Here is a 22,499-nt window from a genome sequence, read left to right as displayed (position 1 = left end):
TCTCGACATTTTTAGATGCATATAATTTCTTTACAGACTGTTGGGTTTGCATAAACTAGGACTTTCACTCCTTGCCCGAGGGCACTTCTTTACGCTTTTGGCTTTAACAAAAAGAAGACCTTTCTAGAATTGTGATCCTAATGTACATCCTGGTTCCCCCCAGTGGGTGTTTCCCTGGCTACCCTTAGCTGATAAGCCAAACTCCTCCTGATCAGGACTGTCATGTGGCAGACTTTCCACTGAAAGTTTTGGATCCCAGTGTATGTGTATACCTCTAGGCTGTTCAGACTGACTTGAACTTTAGAAATACTGTATTTGTGGCAAGATTACCATTTTACCAGTTTTGAATGCTAGTGGCTTTATTTCTAGTTCAAGTTTCAAAAGCAAACACAAAAGTGCACAAGAAATTTAAAAAGTTTATTAATTACTCCAAAGTAGATTGTATATTACAAATTCAGATCAGAGTAATCATCTTAAAAGTATTTTCAGTACTACCATAAACTACTACCTGAAGAGAAAACCAAATAGTAAACTGGTAAGCATATACTGAAATCTCATGTTTAAAACATAATTTTGTCTAGAAAATTCACATCCATGTGTTACAGTCGAATGTCACAAGTTGACAGAGCTACGCATGATTTGCATTTAACACACTCATGAAATAGCTTTCATGCTTTGAATAAATTGTCATAAGGCTGTAGAGCTTATAATTTTTAAAGTGCATGACATAATATATGACAAAGCTTTCCCATACATTCTCCTTCTGTGAAAGCTACTCATAAGTAGACAGAAGTTTACATGACTAAATGGAAATTATATTAGGTTAGGTCCAGGAATTACAAGGGCAAATTGTAGCTTAGGTGTTCTGAGGGTACAGAAACAATTTTCTCAGGAAATTTGTACTTGCGTGCTGATTCTATACAAAAAGGCATCATCACTGAATTGGTCTGTTTGCCTACAATTAACTACAATTAGTATTTTGCTCTAATGTGAAGGAACTTAAAACAGCATTGCACACACTGCTGATTTTAGCCTAGCTTAAATAAAAACATAAATTTGTGGGTAAATGATTGACAGGAGTATATTCTCATTCTCTCTGCTTCTCTCCCTCTCTCCCCTCCTTTTCTCTCCCTCAATACAGGACCTTACACTATAGCCCAGGATGGGCTGGAACTCACTACATAGCTGAAGCTGTAGTGCTGAGGCCTTGATCATGTGGTAATCCTTCTGCCTCAGACTTGTGGTGCTTTGTACTGAATCCAGCCCTCACAAATGCTGGGCAATTAGACTACCACTAACCCATGAGCCACATTTCTATACAGAGTAGGCAGTTAACTAAAACTAAGCATTTCAAAATCTTTGGTTCTGCAAATCATTATCTATAGTGATGTTTGCTGCCCGAAGCTAGAATACTGAGAAACAAGTTCATATCAGACCACGCACAAAACTTAAGAGTAAACTGACTGGGCTTAAGAGGAGACATTAGTACATGGGATAATATTAGAAGACAGCAACTTGGTCAACTACATAAAAACACAGCTTTGTTTATAGATGGAGGTAATATGGCAAAGACTCTGAATTCATAAACCATATAATTTGACCTGTAATGCTTAGATACAAAAAAACCTTTTCACACACTTTGTGTGTGTTTATGTGTGTGTGTGTCTGCACACGTGCTAGAGAGGCTGCACAGCAGAGCCTGGGTGTAGTGTCACAGGCAATTTGTGGAAGTCGGTTCTCTCCTTACACTATACGGGTCCTGGGGGGTCAAACTCTAGTTTTCAGATTTAATGACAAATGCTTTTACCCACTAAGCCATCTCATCTGTGCCCACCCCCAACTTTATTTCCTTTCTTTTTTTTCTTTTTTATTTATTTATTTTTTGAGACTGGGTTTTTCTGTGTAGCCTTGGACGTCCTGGACTTGAATTGTAGAGCAGGCTGGCCTCAAACTCAAGAGATCCACCTGCCTCTTGCCTCCCTGAGTGCTGGGATTATAGGTGTGTACCATCATGCCTGGCTCCAATTTTATTCCTAAGCAACTCTGTCAAGTGACCTTTGGAGTACTGTGTCCTCGCCTACAATCTCTGTGTCCTATTTAAACAATTACAGAGAAACCATGAACCAGAAAACAGTGCATTTCATATGTACTTACTAAACATCCTAGGAATCACAGGCTCATGTCTTCAGACATATACTGTTCTACTTTTTGTAGGTAAGGCTCCCCGCCCTCCAGATAGGTAGAAAGGCAGCCTGAGACTCCTGTCAGCATCTTCTGTCACCTCAGGCCTTCTGTGGGAATGGCAGGCACACTGGACGCCCGTGCCACTGGAGAGCCCGCTCCAGCACTGAAGCGTCATGGAGGCTGTAGAAAGAACTAATCTCAGGACTGCAGCCAGAAGTCACAGAGTGCTTGGGCCTCAGCCTCAGCTGTTTTGCTCAGCCCACTCCCGCCTGGGTTAATCAGTAGGGGAGAAATGAGGGCTAGAAGGAATGTTTTACTGAGCTGGAGAACCTGGGGGCCTGCTCTCTGCTTAGGGATGGCCAGTTTTAGTACTCTTATCTCAGTGGCCAATGTAGATGCCCACAACAGAGCAGGGCATGCACTCTAGGCTTAGAGATGTAGCTGGCTGTTGTAAACCAAGGAAGTGCTGGCTTCTTGGGGTCTCTCTGAAAATATCCTCAGCAACAGAAACTATCAACAAGTTAAAATAAATGGTATCTTCAAGCAAACCAGGCAAATGGGACCAGAAAGTAGTCATATTAGGAGAATGACAGTAGACATATTCAAGGAGGAAAGAAAAGTGAGCTGTACATTTGTACAGGTGGTAGGCACCTGTCCAGGGTCTCTGGACACTCAGCAGAGTTCAAAGGTTAAGGCTTCAGTATGACTGAATCATGGGATCATCTTCAGAGGTGACCCTTACCTACACATTCTACGGAAAGGCTTTCCTTTTCTCCAAGGTCAGGTAGAACCTAAAAGCTAAAGCCAATCCTGAGGGAAGGCAAGAAGTTTACCTATCCTCTACTTAGAGAAGAGTATAGAACCTTTGTCCACAGCTTGTCCTGTGGACACGCCCAGACTTTGCACTCCAAAGATGGATAAAAGAGAAGTAATTTGAACAGGGTAGGTAAGACCTCCTGGCAGAAGGTGGGAGCTCTCAAGAATGTGATGGAAATGTGCTTGCTTTTGATACTGGGTACAAGCAAACGGTCCTCTCCAGGTATGGTGGGTCTGTCCTCAGGAACACTATTATCTGCTATATTTTTGGCATATAAAAATGAAATTAGGGTTGGCTACAAAACTTGAGCACATTTTCTATGGACTTAGTTTCTAGGAAAAACTGATATGATCTGTCATCTCAGTAAAAGTTTCTTAACAATTGTAAAGGTTCCTGAAAATCTGATTATGATGGTTACAGAGAGACTTGATATTCCTTAATCCAGAGCTTTAGAGCGCTCGGGCATGCTACCTTCCTCAAGACTTGATATTCCTACATTGAGGATTTATCCTAACAGGCTGTTGAGAGCCCCCCAAAGAGTTGTGTTAATTTTAAAATTTAGAAGTGGATGGCTTCAGGTTACTTCCTCTAAGGTTTTATTTATTTATTTGTTTTTTGATTTATTTATTTATTATTTCTATAGCACACCAGAAGAGGACACCAGATCTCACTATAGATGGTTGTAAGCATCCATGTGGTTGCTGGGAATTGAACCCAGGACCTTTGAAAGAACAGCCGGTGTTCTTAACTTCTGAGCCATCTCCCTAGCCTTCAAGGTTTTATTTTTTATTTCTGCCAGCCCATTCCCTCAGATATTCTCCATTTTAGTAGTTACAGGTTCAAAGGAAAATCTGACAGGCTGCCACGAGGTGCATCTCTAAGCAGCAGGGAGTAGAGAACCTCCTTTCCCAGGCAAGGAAAAGACAGCATCTCTCACTAAGAGTGCACTGCTTAAGTGCAGGTAAAGAGATGGGCCGCAGCTGCCCCAGCCAACGCATGAGTGATTTTGAGAAGAAAAAGGAAGTCAAGCAGTCCAACATGTGTAGTAATTGGCAGGAGGAAGTCAGAGTCCTTGCCCTATTACACTCAGCAGAATGAAAATCTAGAGATGGACGCAGGTTTTAAAAACAGTGATCTGGAATGAGGAATAGTGCCAGGTTCACATTAGCCCTCCATTTTGGAAACCTGAAGTAATATTGGAATAGAAGAACAATCACATCTTCATGCTAAAAAAATTAGTATGTAGGCCATAAATTAAAGAGATGAAGCTGGAGTTTATAAATAAAAGGCATATTAAAAAAAAAACTCAGCCAACATTAAAGTTAAGGTTACAAGAGTTATACACTTAGAAAATATGAAAACACCCATGAATAACTCCCATTTTAGAACCCAACAGTGATTGAGAATTAAATAAGAAAAGTTAGGTTTGGGAAATCACAACTTTTGGATAGCATGACTGAATACTACTGCAGGTCAGTGAAGATATTTCTATGACATCAGACATTTAAGCCTTACAGAAGCATCAATTTTTCAGTTTAAATATGAAAATAACAAATGTCTTAACAAGACTTGAAATGGGCTCTAATCTTCCTTTATGTAACACCCTGTGCTTGAAGCCAACTGTGTATTGTATTGCTTGTAAAATGAGTCTGTCACCATCTTTTTTTCTATGACACATAAAGTCTAATCACTCACTGAAATATTCACTCATATTCCACTATCTTAAAAGTGGTCCTAATACAGCACCTTAAATCCCAAGGACAGGCAGGAATAGATTATTTGTAACTAATGTATCTTTCCTTAGCTTTGTCTGATGAGCTCACTTTTCAGTATAAACATCTTAAAAATCATTATAGAATACATCATCATATTGTACCTCAGCTCTTCAGAGGGTGAGTAAGTTTCCCTCAAAAGAAAATAGTAGTGTTTACCAACAGGATAACAGAGAGGCAGGCACTTGTTGATTCATCTCTGCCTGTTCACCAGAACCTAGTATTTACTTGCTGTATAAACTCCACAGTAATGCTAAATGACAGAATTAATTCGATGGCTCATGAGTTAGAACATTTTCTGTCTTCACACTTGCCATTTCTCTTCTTTGGCTCACACAAGGCAAAAAGACAGTAGCACTTTGAACGGTTTCCCACTTCTTTTTGGGAATATCCAACCTTAACTTAGTATTCTCAGTACAACTGGATAACCTCGTCCCACTCAGAAATAGGCCAGATCCCATTGGGCTGCACGTTCGGGGGGGAGCTCTTCCAGTCCCATGTCTTGACAGGAATCTTCCAGGTCTTACCATAGTTGGCTTCAATGTACTCAACTGTTTCACAGGGCACATGGACTTTCATGTCTACAAACTCGGTCCAGCACAGTGTAAACTTGGGAAACAGGTACCTGCAGCAAAACACAGGTAAGTAGAGGCATTAGGCCAAGTAACCCAGCTGCTATTCTTTCTTGGATAAGGGACAACCCTTAGTTATTAAGCAGAATTAGTGGCAAGAGTTGGCATTTGTCTGTCTGTTTATTTCTGCCCAACACCCCTTTCTTCTTTCAGGATTAACACCACCCAGTCTTCCTTTTGTGTTCTCTGTGCATCTGAAGGGGAGCTAATCCCACCCATACACTCCAAAGATGGAAAAAAATACAAACCAAACTAAACCAAAGCAAACCCAGGGAAAGAGGTCACAGCCAAGGTTCCACAGATGGAAGAAATAATCATTTTTTTCTTTTGTATAATCTGGAGTTCCAACAGATACAGACTGATTCCAATAGCGTCCTCTAGGCTTTTCTTTGCTCTATACACAATAACTGTACTTTCTACCTCCCTTTCCTCCTAAGTTCTCAAGAGCATCTCTAAACCTATTATACTGGTTATAATGAATTTGCCTATATCTACTGCAGAACTGTAAAGGTTTGTGAGTTTACAAGTTAACCCAAAACATGCATTTTAAAGGTACTTTGGAGAATGACAGGTATGGTGCTACAGCACTTGAAAGAGGAAGAGTAAGGATCAGGAGTTCAAGGACAGCTTTAGTTATATAGTGAGTTCTAGGGCAGACCCTGTCTCAAAAAACAAAATATTTAAATAGGTACTTCAGATTAAGTAAATTATATATGCTTTATTACAAAAGAAAATTAAAAGTAGCAGGTCTGTTTAAAGTTACATAGCTCTATGTTCTGTGTTGGATTCTCAATGAGTGTTTTTTTCTTCATAACTCAGAAAGAACTTTCAGTAATTAATACTGAAATGGTAATAAAAGGGACCAAACGAATTTAATATACCAGAAAATTAAAGACAAAATAAAGAAATGGAGAAAAAGGATCTGATTGATTTGATTACCATGTTTTAACACCAAGTGACCTTCAAGAATGGATTCCGCTTTTGAATACCCCATTTCACCACTAATGGAACATAAAGCCATACACCAAAGTGTGTCTGGATAATTTCTAAAGAAAGCAACAACTGCCTCTATAAAAGCCAGTGAATACAGGCAGTTAGTGGACAGTCCCAGCCTGCATGTATGAAAAGACAGTCACAGAAAATCTCACAGCCCAGAAAGAAATAAGACACTGCTTAGACCCACCATCTGCTGGTCCCAATTTTACCCTGCACACTCAGAGCCATGGAATTACTTATTTTGCAATGAGACACACCCATCTGTCATCAGCCTCCACTCTCTGCAATCACTTGCTGGTCAGCAGAATGTCCACCTGTCTCATACCATCAAGTTGACACAATGAGCCTGAGCTGAGGCAGACACAATCTACCTAGTAACAGCCACGAAGCATTTCTCTTAAATATCCGCCTCTAGTCTCATCAAAGAGACGAGAGAGAAAAACAGCTTTAGGGTACACATGGTAGAACACTACAGATTACAAAAGCAATGCTGGGAACAAGAATCCAAGAGCAAACCCCAAACACTTAAAATACGTAAACAATGTGAAAATCATACAAGGTAATTCAACAATAATGCTAACCTCCCCCCACAGAAAACCCTGAAAAATCCCTAACCTCTCTGTGATTTTCATTTCTCTACTCTTTATAGTCAACCAAACAGCATCTTAGATCCAAGAAAATAGGAAAGCTAAACAATTCATAAAACATTTGAACTAATTATAAAGTCAGGCCATGGACAGGAAGGGGACAGTGAGTCACACAAAACAGCACCTGCCATGTCCTTTGCCTGGGTTACCAGTAAATACTGGCTGATACTAAATCTCTCGGTGTTACCTTGGATTTCAAAGCTATGATCAAGTCTGGCAGAGCCGTCTGTACTTAAAGGGATCCACAATGTGAACGATTTAAATTTAGACTAAGGCACCCTAAATTAGGGTACAAATTTAGAAGATCTTACTATCACAAAAATGTTTCCCATCTGTTTTCTAACTTGTACCACTTCCCTTCATTCTACTTCTGCCTAAAACAGCAGTTAGAACAGTTGCTAGATTGAAGAGTAGGCTAGAGTAGGATATTTTTATTTTCCTCCAAAATTCTTAAAACCAATAAAGCCACTTTGGGATGGTTAGAATAATTCTGTCAGCTGAATTGTACAATCTATGAACATAATTGCCAAATGAGAAGGAAGCTTTTCCAGCACCCAACAACAGTGTGTTTACTGGTGCTAATTAAGGAGGCTCAATGAGACAGATACGTCAACTACAACTGAACCTGACCTTTCTAAATGTAAGTCTGCATTAAAAGCAGCAGTTGCAAGAGCACAGCCAAACTCCCCCAGAATTTCCATCAAAACAACACAAATGGTTCATTCCCACTAGTATATCATATCTTTACCTTCCAATACATGTGTTATTCCAGTGCCTAAACACTAACGTACTGTTTAAAAGGCGCCAACACACATTGCTTCTTCTGAATGTAATGGAAAAGATGCACACTCTAGGTTTTCCTTGTCTTCCCTTCTAGTCAAAGAAATGCCCTTTAATTCAAAGTCTCTTAAAAGATTTTTGCTTAATTATGGAGTTAATATATTTTTTTTTTATGTCATCAATACAAACACCAGAACCCCTCCCCGCTTGTGTCGGGGCTGGGGCTGGACTGTGAGGCCTTGTGCAGAGGGAAGTGCTTTCTTCAGTCCTTTAAGGTAAAGAATCACGCTGATGCATATGCACCATAGAATGATTCTTTTAGCATGCTCTCCCCTGTGTTCACTGGGCCACTTCCCTGTTTAAAGATATTCTGGGTCAGTCCACGTCCAGGTTTGCTGAGGCCCAGGTAGTGAGAGTCAGCTGCTCTCCCCTACAGCTAACTTTCTGTGTGAAGGCTCGATGGGCAGTTAACTTGTTGTAAACCATGTAGGTCTTGGTACCCTTTGGAAGGAAAAAGAAAGAAAAAGGCTTTTTGGTTATTAATTCAGTTTGTTTGTTTTTTTAAAACCATTTTCACATCTTACTCTTTTGCTCTACTGGTTGACCTAAGGCCACCCACAGTATTTTCTTCAGACTGTCAGTACAACAGAAGGGGAAGGATAAAGGGCCAGATAGCTTGTGTGTGGGGAGCACATGTTATCTCTGTCTCACCCCCATCATCATAAATGTTTGTTATACAAATTTTAAAATTAATTTTTAAGCAAACCACTGCGTGGAACTGATCTTTTACACTGTCTATTGTTCTCTTAATTTCTTTTGGCTTGCTTCCTTCATTTTACTCAGGCACACTTAATTGGTTATCTATACTCATCTTCATATGAATCCTTAAGTTGAATGAGTACTTAACAAGTATTTATGTATGTGTCTGCATGGTTGCATGTATGCGCTTGCTTGCAGAATCTAGGAGTCAGGTCCCCTGACATTGAAACTGTAGGTGGCTGGGAACTGAATTCATGCCTTCCTCTGGAAGAGCAGCAAGTATTCTTAACCACTAGGCATCTCTCCAGACCCAAGTTTTACAAGTGTTTTTTCAAGGGCTATCAATTTATATTTATTCTTTTATATCCTGTAAGTTTCAGTATGTTGTGCATTCATTATCTTAGTGCAAAATATCTTGTATTTCCCACTATAATTTCCATTTTTACTCATTTTAACAGAGAATATTAAAACTTTCCACAGATTTAAAAAATATTTATTTACTAATTTCTAATCAATTTCATTATGGTCATAAATAAATGAAATGTTTATGACCATATTGTTCCTCTGTAATTCATTCATGTGGAAAATTATATTCACACTGATAAAGATTTTTATGAATCTTTGTAACATGTATACTTCATGATTAGCTTCCCTCTGGATTCTCATTTTTCTTTTTTTCGTGTGTGTGTGTGTGTCACACGTGCTTGCTGTGGCTGTTACCGGGAATCTTCCTCCACATCTCCCCTTTTGTATTCTTCTGAGGCAGGCTTCTTAATGAACCCCGAGCTTGTAATGGAGCTGGTTTCTCTAGCTGCCTTGCTCTGGAGTCCTTCCTACTCTGTTGCTCCTTCTAAGGCTGGAATTACAAGTGAATCAACACACCCCACAGGACATTGATATGGGTTCTGGGGATTTGAATTCTTACCTTTTGGCGTGTGTGGTAAATGCCTTAACCACTGTATCACCTCATCAGTACCCCTTTTGGCTTTGTTAATCTGAGGCCTAAACTTTCCTATTCTTTTTGTATTTGCAAATGTCATTATTTTTGTCTCACTCCTGAATGTGACTTTTAATTGTATATAAATAACATTAAAAGATGATCATTATTACTCCAGCTTTCGGAAGATTCTGGTGCATCATCTTCTGCCCTGTGTTACTGATAAGGCATACCTGGTGCTCTTTAATTGTGCCTCAAACTTTCAATCCTCCCTCCTTAGCCTTCTAAGTGTTGGGATCATAGACAGGATCTACCACAATTAGCTACTAATCCTTTTCTGTTTGCTTCATATTTCACTTTCATATTATTATATATGTATTAACTATATATAATAGGCCTCATTATATAACATTTTTATACTTTTCACTGTCAAATTTGTATATATTTAACAATCCCCCTTACACAGCCATCTAAGAATTAGACTCAACTCCTGAAAGACCGAAGTTACAGTATGATGATGAGCTGCTTGGTGATGGTGCACTCCTTTAATTCAGCATTGAAAGTCAGAGGCAGGTGGGTCTGAGTTTGAAGCCAGCCTGGTCTACAGAATGAGTTCCAGGACAGCCAGTGTTACATGGTGAGACCTATTTCAAACAACAGCAACTAGTCTCTTCCACTAAACATTTTATAATCCCATCACAGATGAGACTATACAGAGGAGTTACAGAGGAATTAATATACTTTCCAGGACACAGGTTGAAACAGGGTCTGAGATTTTATGGTCTCATTCTCCATTCCTAAATGAACATGCACACATATATACACACATATATGAAAAAGAGACGTCGGCAGAGGAGCAAGAAATTTATATTATCAATGAGTAGACAATTTAAAGCCTGTAAGGATAGCTATCATTTAATAGGTGAATGAGCATACTTTATGATTATATAAAAAACTAATAACTTAAAACACATGCACAAAATGTATCTTCAGTGCCAAAGGATAAATTTTTGAAGTACTTCTCTTTTCACTACATGACTTACAATAACTAGAACTGCACCTTATCAACAAAAATGATTCTAGCTATAGTTATTTTTTTTATATTTTTAAAAATTGATTATGTATACATCAAATCTCATTATGCACCAGAACTCATTATAGATGGCTGTGAGCCACCATGTGGTTGCTGGGAACTGAACTCAGGACCTTCGGAAGAGCAGTGAGTGCCCTTAATCTCTGAGCCATCTCGCCAGCCCCCAAGCTATAGTTATTTTCTGTCAGATAATTCTTAAAGAATTTCTCTTTAGATGTAATAATCGGATAGGAAGGTTATGAGCTCAAATTTCATGCCATATACAAAAGGATTTTTAAACTTCAGAACATATTACCTAATTTGTCTAGTCAGATGCAAAGGTCTCCATGCACTTAAGTCTTCCTTGGTCAACTTCTCTGCCTCTGCTCCCACACAGTACTGTTTCTCAATGTGTAATCTTAGAATATTTTGTCTTAGTATCAGTTTTCAAAATCATAGTTTTGTATTTTTTAACCTAACTCCATATTTTAGGAAATAATCTTAAAGAATGAAATGCATTTATTTTAAGTGATGTTTCAAAAAACAAATAATAATGTATGTGTTGGCTGGTGGTAAATCACTTGCTACCAAGCCTGGCACCCTGAATTCAGTCCCAGAACCTACATGGCAGAAGATGAGACCCAACTTTCTCAAGAGGTCCTCTGACTTCCACCTGCGTGTTATGGTACACGTGTACACATGCACACACACACACGCACACACAAAAACAAGTGTAAATATGTATAATCACCACATTAAAGAGTTTCCTGTGTCCCTTGCTAGTCATGCAGTAACCCGCTCTACCCTAATCTACCTGATTCTGCCCATAATACAAATTCAACCAGGAAGGGTTTTGGTTTTGGATGTAGCCTGGGTAGCTTGTTGCTATCCCTCTAACTGAGCCTCCTGGGGGCTGGGATTACACAAGCATACCACTGGGCTCAGCAGACCACTCAGATAAATGAAAAAACATAGTAAGTCCTTCCCTATCTGACCTCTTTCACTTTGCATGTTTTGAAGATTCACCCACCTTAGTTATCTGGTAACTCATTCCTCTTTAGCACTCAGTAGTAGTTCATTGCGTGAGTATATAATGAACGCATCAGGTCACCAGAAAATGAACACTTGGGACATCTGGGTAGCATGGGTAAAACCAAACCATTTAGTTTATCTGAATAAACCTGTTAACACCTGTGCATAAGTCCTGTAGTGGAAATGTCTCTATTCTCTTCTGATACTACCAAATTAGCAATCTACAGAACTATGTTTAACAAAACATGTTTGAAAAATCACAATTTTTATTTCACATAAGTAAAAGTTTTGTGGTACAATCTTTTCTTTCAAAAACAAAGCTCAAGGCTGGAGAGATGGCTTTGAGGTTAAGAACACTGGCTGCTCTTCCAAAGGTCCTGAGTTCAATTCCCAGCAACCATATGGTGGCTCATAACCATCTATAGTGAGATCTGGTGCCCTCTTCTGAGGTACAGGTATAAATGCAGGCAGAAAACTGTACACATAATTAAAAAAAAAATCTTTAAAAAAGAAAACAAAATAAAGCTCACTTTAGAAGAAAACTGCCTTTTCAGGTTTTTCCCTCAGTCCCTCATCTTACATCTGCTCTTCATTTGTTGTCTGGAGATTCAATTAAGAAGACCTATGCTATAATCGGTATGTTGCAAAATATGGAGATAGAAAAAGAGCAGGAAATGAGATCACTTTAGAAAAGTCAGTGCTCTAAATATACCCATTTAAAGAAATTAGTCAAATCTGCCTTTTAGCTTTGCAGCTGTAAGTACTGCAGAGAAAAGTGTGTTTCTTGAGAGCTGTAAGTATAGGAGCACAGCATCAACCCTGAAGCTGTGAGTCCATGAGCAACTACCTAACTCGAACTTCGTGGGAAGCAACGTGACTTAGCTTTGTTTTCTTAATTTCTGAAAGCTCCTACATTGGATCAACTCATCTGAATGTCACCTGTCTTGCTTACTAAATGGTAGGAGTGACAATTTAGAGTCAAGCAGCATTCTGGTCTCCCTCAGTTGGACAGTTATCAAGACTGACTTTATCTGTCACTTAGGGCAGGTAAATTAGCAAAAGTACTCTAAAGTATATGAAAGAAAGAACAGGGGGGAGATTTACGGAAACTTGGAGGGAGGTGAGATCATTTCTAAAGAGGGAATAAGCTTTACAGAGTAAGCAACTCAATGCCATTGTCTGGGCAGAGCTGGGAGATGCAATGATAGTGTCATTCTTAAACTCTTGGACTAAAATCAAGGGTCAAAAGTCAGGGAGTCTAAATGTGGTACACTGGACTGGCTCTTGGAACAGAAAGAGAACACTAACAAAAAACTAGTACATACAAATGACATTCCAGTTTAAACTTGATCTTTACTTTCTGTTACATATGAAACAAAGTATCTCAAAGACAATCTAGAAAATAACTTCATTACCTCAAAATAGGAAAATATTTTGTAAAACGGGCAGCAAAGATATTGAACATAGGACTGATACACAAAACTGCATTAAAACTAAGAACTTTCAGTGAGGAAGCTATCATTAGGAGAGAACAACAAAGGACAAATTGGAAGAAGATAGTTTCAACACATAAAGATACAGTTAATGAGAAAAGGACTGACATCTCAAACAGAGAAAAACCAGTAAGGTATTTAGTAGTTCTTCATAAAATAGAGAATCTGTCAATAAATATAAAAAAGAGGAAATTAAAGCTACAGTATGGTAACAATACATTCCTAATCAAAATGCTTAAAAATTGAAGAGAATATCATGTAATGCCAAGAATGCGCAGCAAATGTGAGTCTTATAATACAATGATGGCAGCGTAAAGTACAGCAGAGAACAATCCATAAGCAAAATCTTTAAAGTGAAATGCATATATCCTAGGCAATTTTATGCACATGTATGCAAAAAAGCAATACCATTTTATACATATATATGCAGAAGAAAATCAGCCTGTATGTCTGTGGCTCAACACTGAGACCCTGGCAACTATCATTCACCAACTTAGTCAACTCAAGGTAGCTTACCAGCAATTTCACCCTTTGTATGTCTACAATTCATCCCTCTGTCACAAAGTATCATATAAATCTATAGTTCTCCCTCTGGTAGACTTTAATACACTAACTTTTTCCCCCTAATTGCTATATGATACTGAACCTTCCTAATCAGAGTTCTAGGAATTACAAAGAAATGAAACCTACTATGTCCTAAGTCCCACATCAGATGGTTGGCAGTATATAATCTAAGCAGTATGTGCTGTAAAGGATGCAGTGCTATTTTCTTCTAAATGAGGAGAAATCTGACACCCAGAAGCTTAGGTGGTACAAAATACAGATTTAGACTTGAATCCAGGGTTAACAGATTTCCTGGGGACATTATCCTAAAATCATACTTCTATGAAATTTAGATAGCAGTTTCTACTACTATTTAAAATGATATCAGTTTAACTAATATTTAAAATGATATAATATAAAGCACCATAATATTCCGCAGCTGAATTTGGAAATGGAGACTAGAAAGGAAGGGGAAATGTGTGTCTGGTAGATCTAGAGAGCCTATGGATTTTGAAATATTTGCCAGGTAACCATTCTAGTAACCTTTCATCAATAACTGATCCTGTTTTATGATAAGATATCTTGTATTAATGAAAAGTCATAGGGGGGAAAACACTCAAAGGAATAATAATATGGTAATAATAATAGGAATAATAATAAAAGGAATAATCACTCAAAGGAATAAAATAATAATAACAACAACAACAACAATAATAATAATAATGGTCACAATGACCATAATTAGAATGTGAAATTCAGTAACATATGTGGCTATCAAATACATTAATAGCTTTTTAGGAACACAACCTGGTAATATATATCACAGCCCTATTAATTTATTTCTTCATCAATATTTACTAATTCAATAGATAATGAGTAAGCTTGGAACTTAAATCTGGGGATACTACAGAAAAAAATGTGACATGATCGCTTAAGATCATTGAATGGCATGTATATTAAATTTCTTTGTATGATACAGCATAGCCAAATGATGCCAACGTGGCCTCTGACTGGAAGGTAGGGAGAAGGTCTGCGAAATGCCACATAATTATCACACAGCCATGGCAACTGTGAATTGGGAGCTGTGCCCATTGGCACTGAGCTGTATATATGGCAGGCCCACTTATCAGTCAGCTGTGAACAGGAAAGGGGGAAACATAGTATGCAGTTGTGTACCCATCAGGGAATCCACCAGGCGCATATGGATCATTCCGAACACATGGTCACACAGAGGGCCATAGGCTCTTGTTGAATCTCATGAATATGGCAAAGTCACTTGTAGGGGGTTATCAGACAGGGGTGAGAGGAAGGTAAGAGAGTAACCAGAACATATCATATACATGTATGACATTACCAAAGAACAAAATTTATTAAAGGGAGGAAGAGGAATAGAAGATGGGCTCTGAAATGACACAGGCTAGATCTATCTCTCAGCTCTGTTCTGATCTCCCCATTAAATAAAGGCAGCAGTATTCAAACTGCCATTACAAAGTTTCTGAGAGGGTTAAAGAAGGTACACATAAAAAATGTAGCATGTTTGATACATATAGTAACTATACCATAAACACTATTTCTTCTGTTTTGTTTTAAACAGTATTATAAAACTAAAAAAAAAAAAAAAAAAAACAAAACAAAACCCTTACACTAATTTCGGGTTCTCCCCTTTAGAAATGGCCATGTGATAAATCCTGTATTTCCTTAAAGTAAATAGTGCTGACAATCGCATATGGCTGGGGAGTCTTCCAAAGAAACTGCTCCACACAGCCTTTCCCCGTTCTTTTCTCTGCCTTTTAGGGTCACAGTTACATGATAGAAAATCTGGGACGCACACCATCTGTCCAGACACTTCCCGCACTGCTCATTTCTCTTGTTAGTGGGAGCACTTCACACTTGCCAAGCACTGCTACGCTACTGAGCAGCAGAATGAACCAAAGCTCCAAAAGTGTGGTAGCTGAAATGACTGCTTCCCCATCACACCACTGAGAAGAAAAAGTCATCCTTAACAGCAAGTTTAAGACACAAGAGTGATAGTTTTGCACGACTTTTGAAAAAACCACATGCAGCCACTTCATGAGCTGATTAGATGGCATCTAAGCTGTACACTTCTCATAAGGAAGGGATCATCTTTTCACTGTGACTGCAGTGGCATCAGTACCAGGTAGTAGCATTCAGCACACCTTGACACTCTTAAAATCCCTTTTTCTACATTAACACTTTTAATCCTTAAAACAAGGCTGCATGGCAATGCCTAATATTATTTTTAAAGTAATATTATTACTTTAAAGTGGGAAAACTTTATATAGAGAGGTTAAAAAATGTCGAGGGCAACAAAACTGTAACATGTACAGCTGGGATTTAAAAGCTGGCTCTGTGATTTTAGTTTCTTTGGTATGCTATCCTAAACGGATAAAACACATTATACACTAATTTTGGCATTTCTATCATATTTTAATAAGAAACTCATAAAATTTCCAAAACAGCCCTATTCACCTAAGTGTTATGTAGTGTGCTACATAGCTTTATGTCAATTTGGCACAAGCTAGAATCATTTGAGAAGGAGGAATCCCAGTTAAAAAAATTCCTCAGCCCTAGTCACTAAGCTGCAGGTGAGGACTTCACTAAGCTGCAGGTGAGGACTCAGCTGCCTCCCCCTCTTTCGACCCCTTTGCTGATGCAAGCAAGGGTGATGACCTGCTTCCTGCTGGCACTGAGGATTCTATCCATATAAGAATCAACAGAGAAATGGCAGGAACACCCTTACTACTGTCCCAGGAATCGCTGATGATTATGATAAAAAGAAACTAGTGCAGGCGTTTAAGAAGAAATTTGCTTGCAATGGTACTGTAATTGAGCAACCAGAATATGGAGAAGTAATTCAGCTACAGGGTGACCAGAGCAGAAACATATGACAGTTCCTGATAGACTGGACAGGCTAAAGGACAATCCATTAAAGGTTCATGGGTTTTAAGTGCTCATTACTCTGAAGCGTAAGTGAGGATTTCCTTGCAATGTGTAGAATTTCCCTTCTGTACCTTGTCACAGTTTAAAAACCTCACAACTTGTATAATGTAACCATTTGGGGTCTTGAACTAGTGTAACTCCTTCATGCAATAAACTGAAAAGATCTAAAAAAAGAAAAGAAAGGAAGGAAGGAAGAAAGAAAGAAAGGAAGGAAGGAAGGAAGGAAGGAAGGAAGGAAGGAAGGAAGGAAGAAAGAAAAGAACAGAAAAGAAAAGAAAAGAAAAGAAAAGAAAAGAAAAGAAAAAAATTGTCCACAAGATCAGGTTCAGGCAAGCCTGTAAGGCATTTTCTAAAATTAGTGATTCATGGGGGAGGGCCCAGCCCATTGTGGTAGTCCTGGACTGGTGATCCTGGGTTCTATAAGAAAGCTACTATCATACTTGAACAACCACTTCGGAAGTCAATCTGGCACTTTCTCAGAAAATTAGGAATAGTGCTTCCTCAAGATCCAGCTATAGCACTCCTAGGCATATATCCAAAAGATTCTCAAGTACACAACAAGGACATTTGCTCAGCCATGTTCACAGCAGCTTATTCATAATAGCCAGAATCTGGAAACAACCCATATGTCCCTCAATTGAGGAATGGATACAAAAATTGTGGTACATTTACACAATGAAATACTACTCAGCAATTAAAAACAAGGAAATCATGAAATTTGTAGGCAAATGGTGGGAACTAGAAAAAATCATCCTGAGTAAGGTATCGCAGAAGCAGAAAGACACACTTTGTATATACTCACTTATAAGTGGATATTAGACATATAATATAGGATAATCATACTAAAATTTGTACACTTAAGGAAGCTAAGCAAGAAGGAGGACCCTGGGTAAGATGCTCAATCCTCATTTTGAAAGGCAAATGGGATAGATATAAAAAGGTAGAAACAAGGAACAAGATAGGAGCCCACCCACAGAGGCCCTCTGAAAGACTCTACCCAGCAGGGTATTAAAGCAGATGCTGAGACCCATAGCCAAACTTTGAGAAGAGTGCAGGGAATCTTATGAAAGAAGGGGGAGATAGAAAGACCTGGAGGGGACAGGAGTGCCACAAGGAGAACAACAGAACCAAAAAATCTGGGCACAGGAGTCTTTTCTGAGATTGATACTCCAACCAAGGACAATGCATGGAGATAACCTAGAAACCATGCATAGATGTAGCTCATGGCGGCTCATTGTCCAAGTGGGTACCCTAGTAATGGGAACAGGAACTGACTCTGACATGAACTTAGATCTTTGATCACCTCCCCCTGAGGAGCATGGGCAGCCTTACCAGGCCACAGAGGAAGACAATGCAGACACTCTTGATGAGACCTGATAAGCTAGGGTCAGATGGAAGAGGAGGAGGACCTCTCCTATCAGTAGTCTGGGGAAGGGGCATGGAAGGAGAAGAGGGAGGGAGAGGGGGATTTGGAGGGGGGGGCTACAGCTGGGATACAAAGGGAATAAATTATAATAAAAAAATTAAAAAAGAAAAACAAACAAAACAAAACAAAAAAAGAAAGCTACTATCAGCATGCCAGTAAACAGCATCCCCCCATGGCCTCTGCATTAGCTCCTGCCTCTAGGTTCCTGCTCTGTTTGAGTTCCCATCCTGGCTTCCTTCAGTGATGGACTACAATGTGGAAGTATAATCCAAATAAACCCTTTCCTCCCCAACCTGCTCTTTGGTCATGGTGTTTCATCACAGCAAGAGTAAGGCAAACTAAAATAGTCATGAATGTACTAATTTCTAAGGATATTTAGAAGTTTTAATGACTTTTTGTGTTTGTGTGTGTATGTATATGTGGAGGTGGGCACAGCGGGTCGCATGAGTGACGATCAGAAGACACCTTGTGAAAGCTGGTCTCTCCTCCCACCATGTTCGTCCCTAATCCAACTCAGGTTGTTAAGCTTGGCAACACGTGCTTTACCTGCTAAGCCACCTCATTGGCCCATTTCTCTTTTTTTGAATTTTTATTCCTATGTATGTTATAATCAGATTTTAGTCAGTAGAGTTTGTTACCATAAAGCAAAGTAGTTTTTATAATTAAAAAGAGTTTAAAGAGTACACTCTAGGATCAGAGTCAATTTGAGGATAATTTTCAACCTTTCAAAAGGTTTGAATTACTCTCAAACCTCCAGAACAACTTTAGATGAAGACTCAGGGACCCTAGTAGGAGGTGATGAACCTAAGGAAAAAACATTTTAAGCCTAGAATTCCTCCTTTATGCATACAGAATAGTCTCCTTTCTGCTCAACGGCTCAAGCTTATCCCAATGGTAACATGACTACCAATGGTAGCAACGTTAGAAACTGCATTAATTACCACAGTATTAGATAACAATATGAGTGATAGCCTACTTGCTGTTGGTTTGCTAAGTGCTAAACACTATGCTAAACGCTTTATACTGTGAAGTATATCATGGAGGCCATGTGGAATAGTGGCTAAAACTATGAAATCTATAGTGTGCTGTGTGTCAGAGCTGTGTTTCCACTCCCACGGATTATCAAGCTCCATGCCTCTGACAGACATACTTCTGCCTTAGGCGGTGGGCTTGAGTTTTATGCTACTTGTTCTATGGTAACTCTGATCATAACTCCTTTGGCTGACTAGCCTTTCCAATAGTTGGTCCTCACAGCTTCCTCACAGCGAGCTGTTATAAGAACATCACAGGAGAGCTGAACTCTGAGTAAGATGACAGTACACTAGCTGATGACGAAGCCTTGGCAGACTTTCTGTTTTCGGAAGTGACGACTATAGCCCTTTTATTTAATAAGTACTTATCTGATCCATACTTAAACTTCTTTCCTGTTCTGGCCTGAGTGCCTCCATTCCACATATGGTCAGTCTCTTCATAGAAGAAAAAAATATCAAGTTTTACATCATCTTTTCCCTGGAAAGATAATTCCAAGCTGTCTTCCACCTAAAAAGAAAATGAAAACCTTTAGACTAAAACAACAGAAACACATTTTCATTTCATTCATTCATCCATTTATTTATTTAAAATTTATCAAATGGTGTTTTGTCTGCATGTATATCTGTGTAGTATGTGCATGCAGTGTCTACAGAGTCCAGATGGCCTGGAACTGGAGCTATAGGAGGTTGTTTAGTTGTCATGTGGGTGCTGGGTCCTCTTGAAAAACAATCAGTGCTGTTAACCACTGAGCCATCTCTCCAGCCCCACATTTTCATTTTTTAAATAAATAAAAATGGTTTAATGTTTTATATAGTAAGCATTAATTCTAAGGTTCATGCTTTATAAAATTAAGTCCCCATGGAAGCAGAAGCTTCAGAAGTGGGACATTATACTAACTCTTCTTTGTTTCTTCCTTCCTTTTTTTTTTTTACTAGCTTCTCTTAAATGCATATAAAACAATGTTTCTTAAACTGATGAAAATTCATGAGTAAATGCCTCACGGTAGTTCAAACTGTCTCTCTGCAGGGAAAACTGAACACCACATTCCAGAGCCCTTTCTATCTAAAGGAAGAAAGGAAAGCTATCCCGTAAGTAACGGTCACATCAAACTTGGTGCACGTGTCTTCAACAGCATCACACAATAGTGTACGTGATTCTCAAGGGGACGAACTCTCATGTATTCATCTCTATGTTCCACTGCAAAGCACAGAGCCAGACACCAGCGTTTGGCAAGCTCCTGCGACTGACTAATGCTATTGCTTTGGTTGGCCACAGAAAACATTAAACTATTTTTTTGGGGGGTGGAGGATGAATTAGAATGATGATCTCTAATTGGGGATATCTTTCTTTTTTTTTAACTTGCTTTGCAGGATAATACTTCCCTGGAGACTAATTAAGAGCAGGATTATCACAAAGGATCACAGGCTTCTGTCCAGAGTAAAAGATCATCTAGGCCACAGTTCTAGGCCATAGTCCCCTAGCCCTCATTAGCCTCTGTTCACCTTAGGACATGTAAGCCAAACAAGAAGTTCAAGCACCTGTTTAACATAGCTCCATATCTCTATGCCTTAGCAAGCAATGGAAATCTGTGCTATAATTATTATGACATCTAAGTGAGTATAGAATGAGATGACTCAGAAAAAAAGTAACTTCAAATACAGTAGGTGGAATACTAGCTTTATTGTTAATTTTATAATAGACTATTGCTAAACAGAATGACAATACAGTCACTTACAAGAACCCAAGACTCTTCTTTCTTCATTATTAATAAAAGGCCAGATTTTCTAGCTTCTCCTTAAGCAGCACAGAAAACTTAAGGGATAGTAGGATCCTGATGAATGCTGGGTGATGAAAGCATCTTTGCCACTAATCTAACTATGTACACATTAGTTAACGTAAACCTTACAGTTGAGACTTGTTTATTTATGAAATTAAGTTGATTGCTACCAACCTTCCCGAACTTATGTTTGAGTGGAAGTCCTGCATCCTGAAATGCCAAAATAATATCAGGCTTGTAATCTTGTATAAAAATTCCTAGGTCGACATCTTTGCTATACGGAATAATACTGCACTGCCGATACCATCCTAAAATGGAGGGAGGAGAAAAAACAATTTTTAGATTATATCTGGAAAATTAGTTATTATAATGAAAAACTTTATAACAATGGCTATAATTTCATAGGGTTAAAGTTGTGGTGCTTTAGCAAAATTATTTTTTAAAAAGTTAAATCCCAAAGTAAAAAACTTGGTTATAGGGCTGACGAGATGGCTCAGAGGTTAAGAGCACTGGCTGTTCTTCCAAAGGTCCTGAGTTTGATTCCCAGCAACCGCAGAGTAGCTCATAGCCACCTATTAGGAGAGCTGGTGCATAATGAGATTTTGTGTATACAGATTAAATAAATCTTTAAAAAATACTTGGTTATAGTAGTTTCCTTCAAGAATCAATCTCCCTCTTTTTCTTCCCTTCTTTTTCTTTTCCCTCTCCCTCCTTTTCTTTCTTTCTCTGGTCTCAGTGCTCAGTTCCCTCAAAAGCTTTAATGAAGCCAGGCATGGCGGCTGACACCTTTAGGCTAGCCTGTTATGCTCTACACAGTGAGTTTCAGAATAGTCAGACCAATACAGTGAGATCCTACGTTAAAAAAAAAAAGTTTTCACAGTACATAATTTCTGAATAGACCATTAGCTTTAGTAACATTAAATGGATGATCCATTTAAACAATTGCTGTTCAGAGTGTTTAGTCATTAACACTTAATGATTGAGACTGCCTTAACATGTGCCAAAAATATTTAATTCTCCTAATATACTTTCCTGAGTCCATAATTTATAGCACTTACCAGCTCTAAATAGCTCATACCTGATGGTCACTTTTAAAAGATCTGACTAAGGTGTGATATTTGGTGCATACCTAACGCTATTTCTTGGTGTTTCCTGTGTATTTACTCCCTTAGGTAGATATACAGGTACCTCAGCACTGTTCTAAAAAAGCTTACTCCCTAACACTACTAATGCCTTGGTCTTCCTGACTAGCTCCAAATCTTTCTATTCAAAAGGCTTTAAAGTACGTAAATCTCTATAGTCATCCCAATAGGCATTGCTATTGGATAATATTATTTGAATTCTAAAAGAGTTCTAATGAATTATTTAAAATGAAGAATTTGCTGGATATTGTGGTACACATCTTTAATCTCAATACTTAGGAGGCAGAGACAGGAGGGTCTCTCTAAGCTCAGGGTCAGTCTGATCTAAATAGAGAGTGCCAGGCTAGCCAAGGGTTACATAGTAAGACCCTACTTAAAAAACAAAGATTAAAAACCCACAAAAAAACTAAAAATGAAGGGCTCTTTAAATATCATTTGATATACAGTATCATCAAATACAATTATCCTATTTTATAAATGAAATAAACTATGAGGCT

At 38.6% G+C, this 22,499-nt stretch overlaps 1 protein-coding gene and 1 pseudogene across 5 annotated transcripts in view; one reads left to right on the top strand and one right to left on the bottom strand.

Annotated features, from left to right (window-relative positions):
* Window positions 1–396: 396 nt before the first annotated feature.
* Fktn (fukutin) overlaps window positions 397–22,499 on the bottom strand; it is a 54,458-nt gene continuing 32,355 nt past the window's right edge. For all 5 annotated transcript variants that reach the window (XM_021654856.2, XM_060379926.1, XM_060379924.1 and 2 more), the window contains 3 exons: window positions 21,035–21,168; window positions 19,463–19,590; window positions 397–5,398 (listed from right to left, as the gene is read on the bottom strand). In XM_021654856.2, the coding sequence (XP_021510531.1) occupies window positions 5,185–5,398; window positions 19,463–19,590; window positions 21,035–21,168 (476 nt within the window). In that variant the 3' untranslated portion in view covers window positions 397–5,184. The remainder of the gene's footprint in view (window positions 5,399–19,462; window positions 19,591–21,034; window positions 21,169–22,499) is intronic.
* Window positions 13,392–16,632, top strand: LOC110559436 (eukaryotic translation initiation factor 1-like; annotated as a pseudogene).

Source organism: Meriones unguiculatus, chromosome 3, assembly GCF_030254825.1.
Source record: "Meriones unguiculatus strain TT.TT164.6M chromosome 3, Bangor_MerUng_6.1, whole genome shotgun sequence".
In the NCBI taxonomy this organism is placed as follows: Eukaryota; Metazoa; Chordata; class Mammalia; order Rodentia; family Muridae; genus Meriones; species Meriones unguiculatus.
Note: the sequence above shows the minus strand (reverse complement) of the source record. Positions and strands in the feature narration are given on the sequence as shown.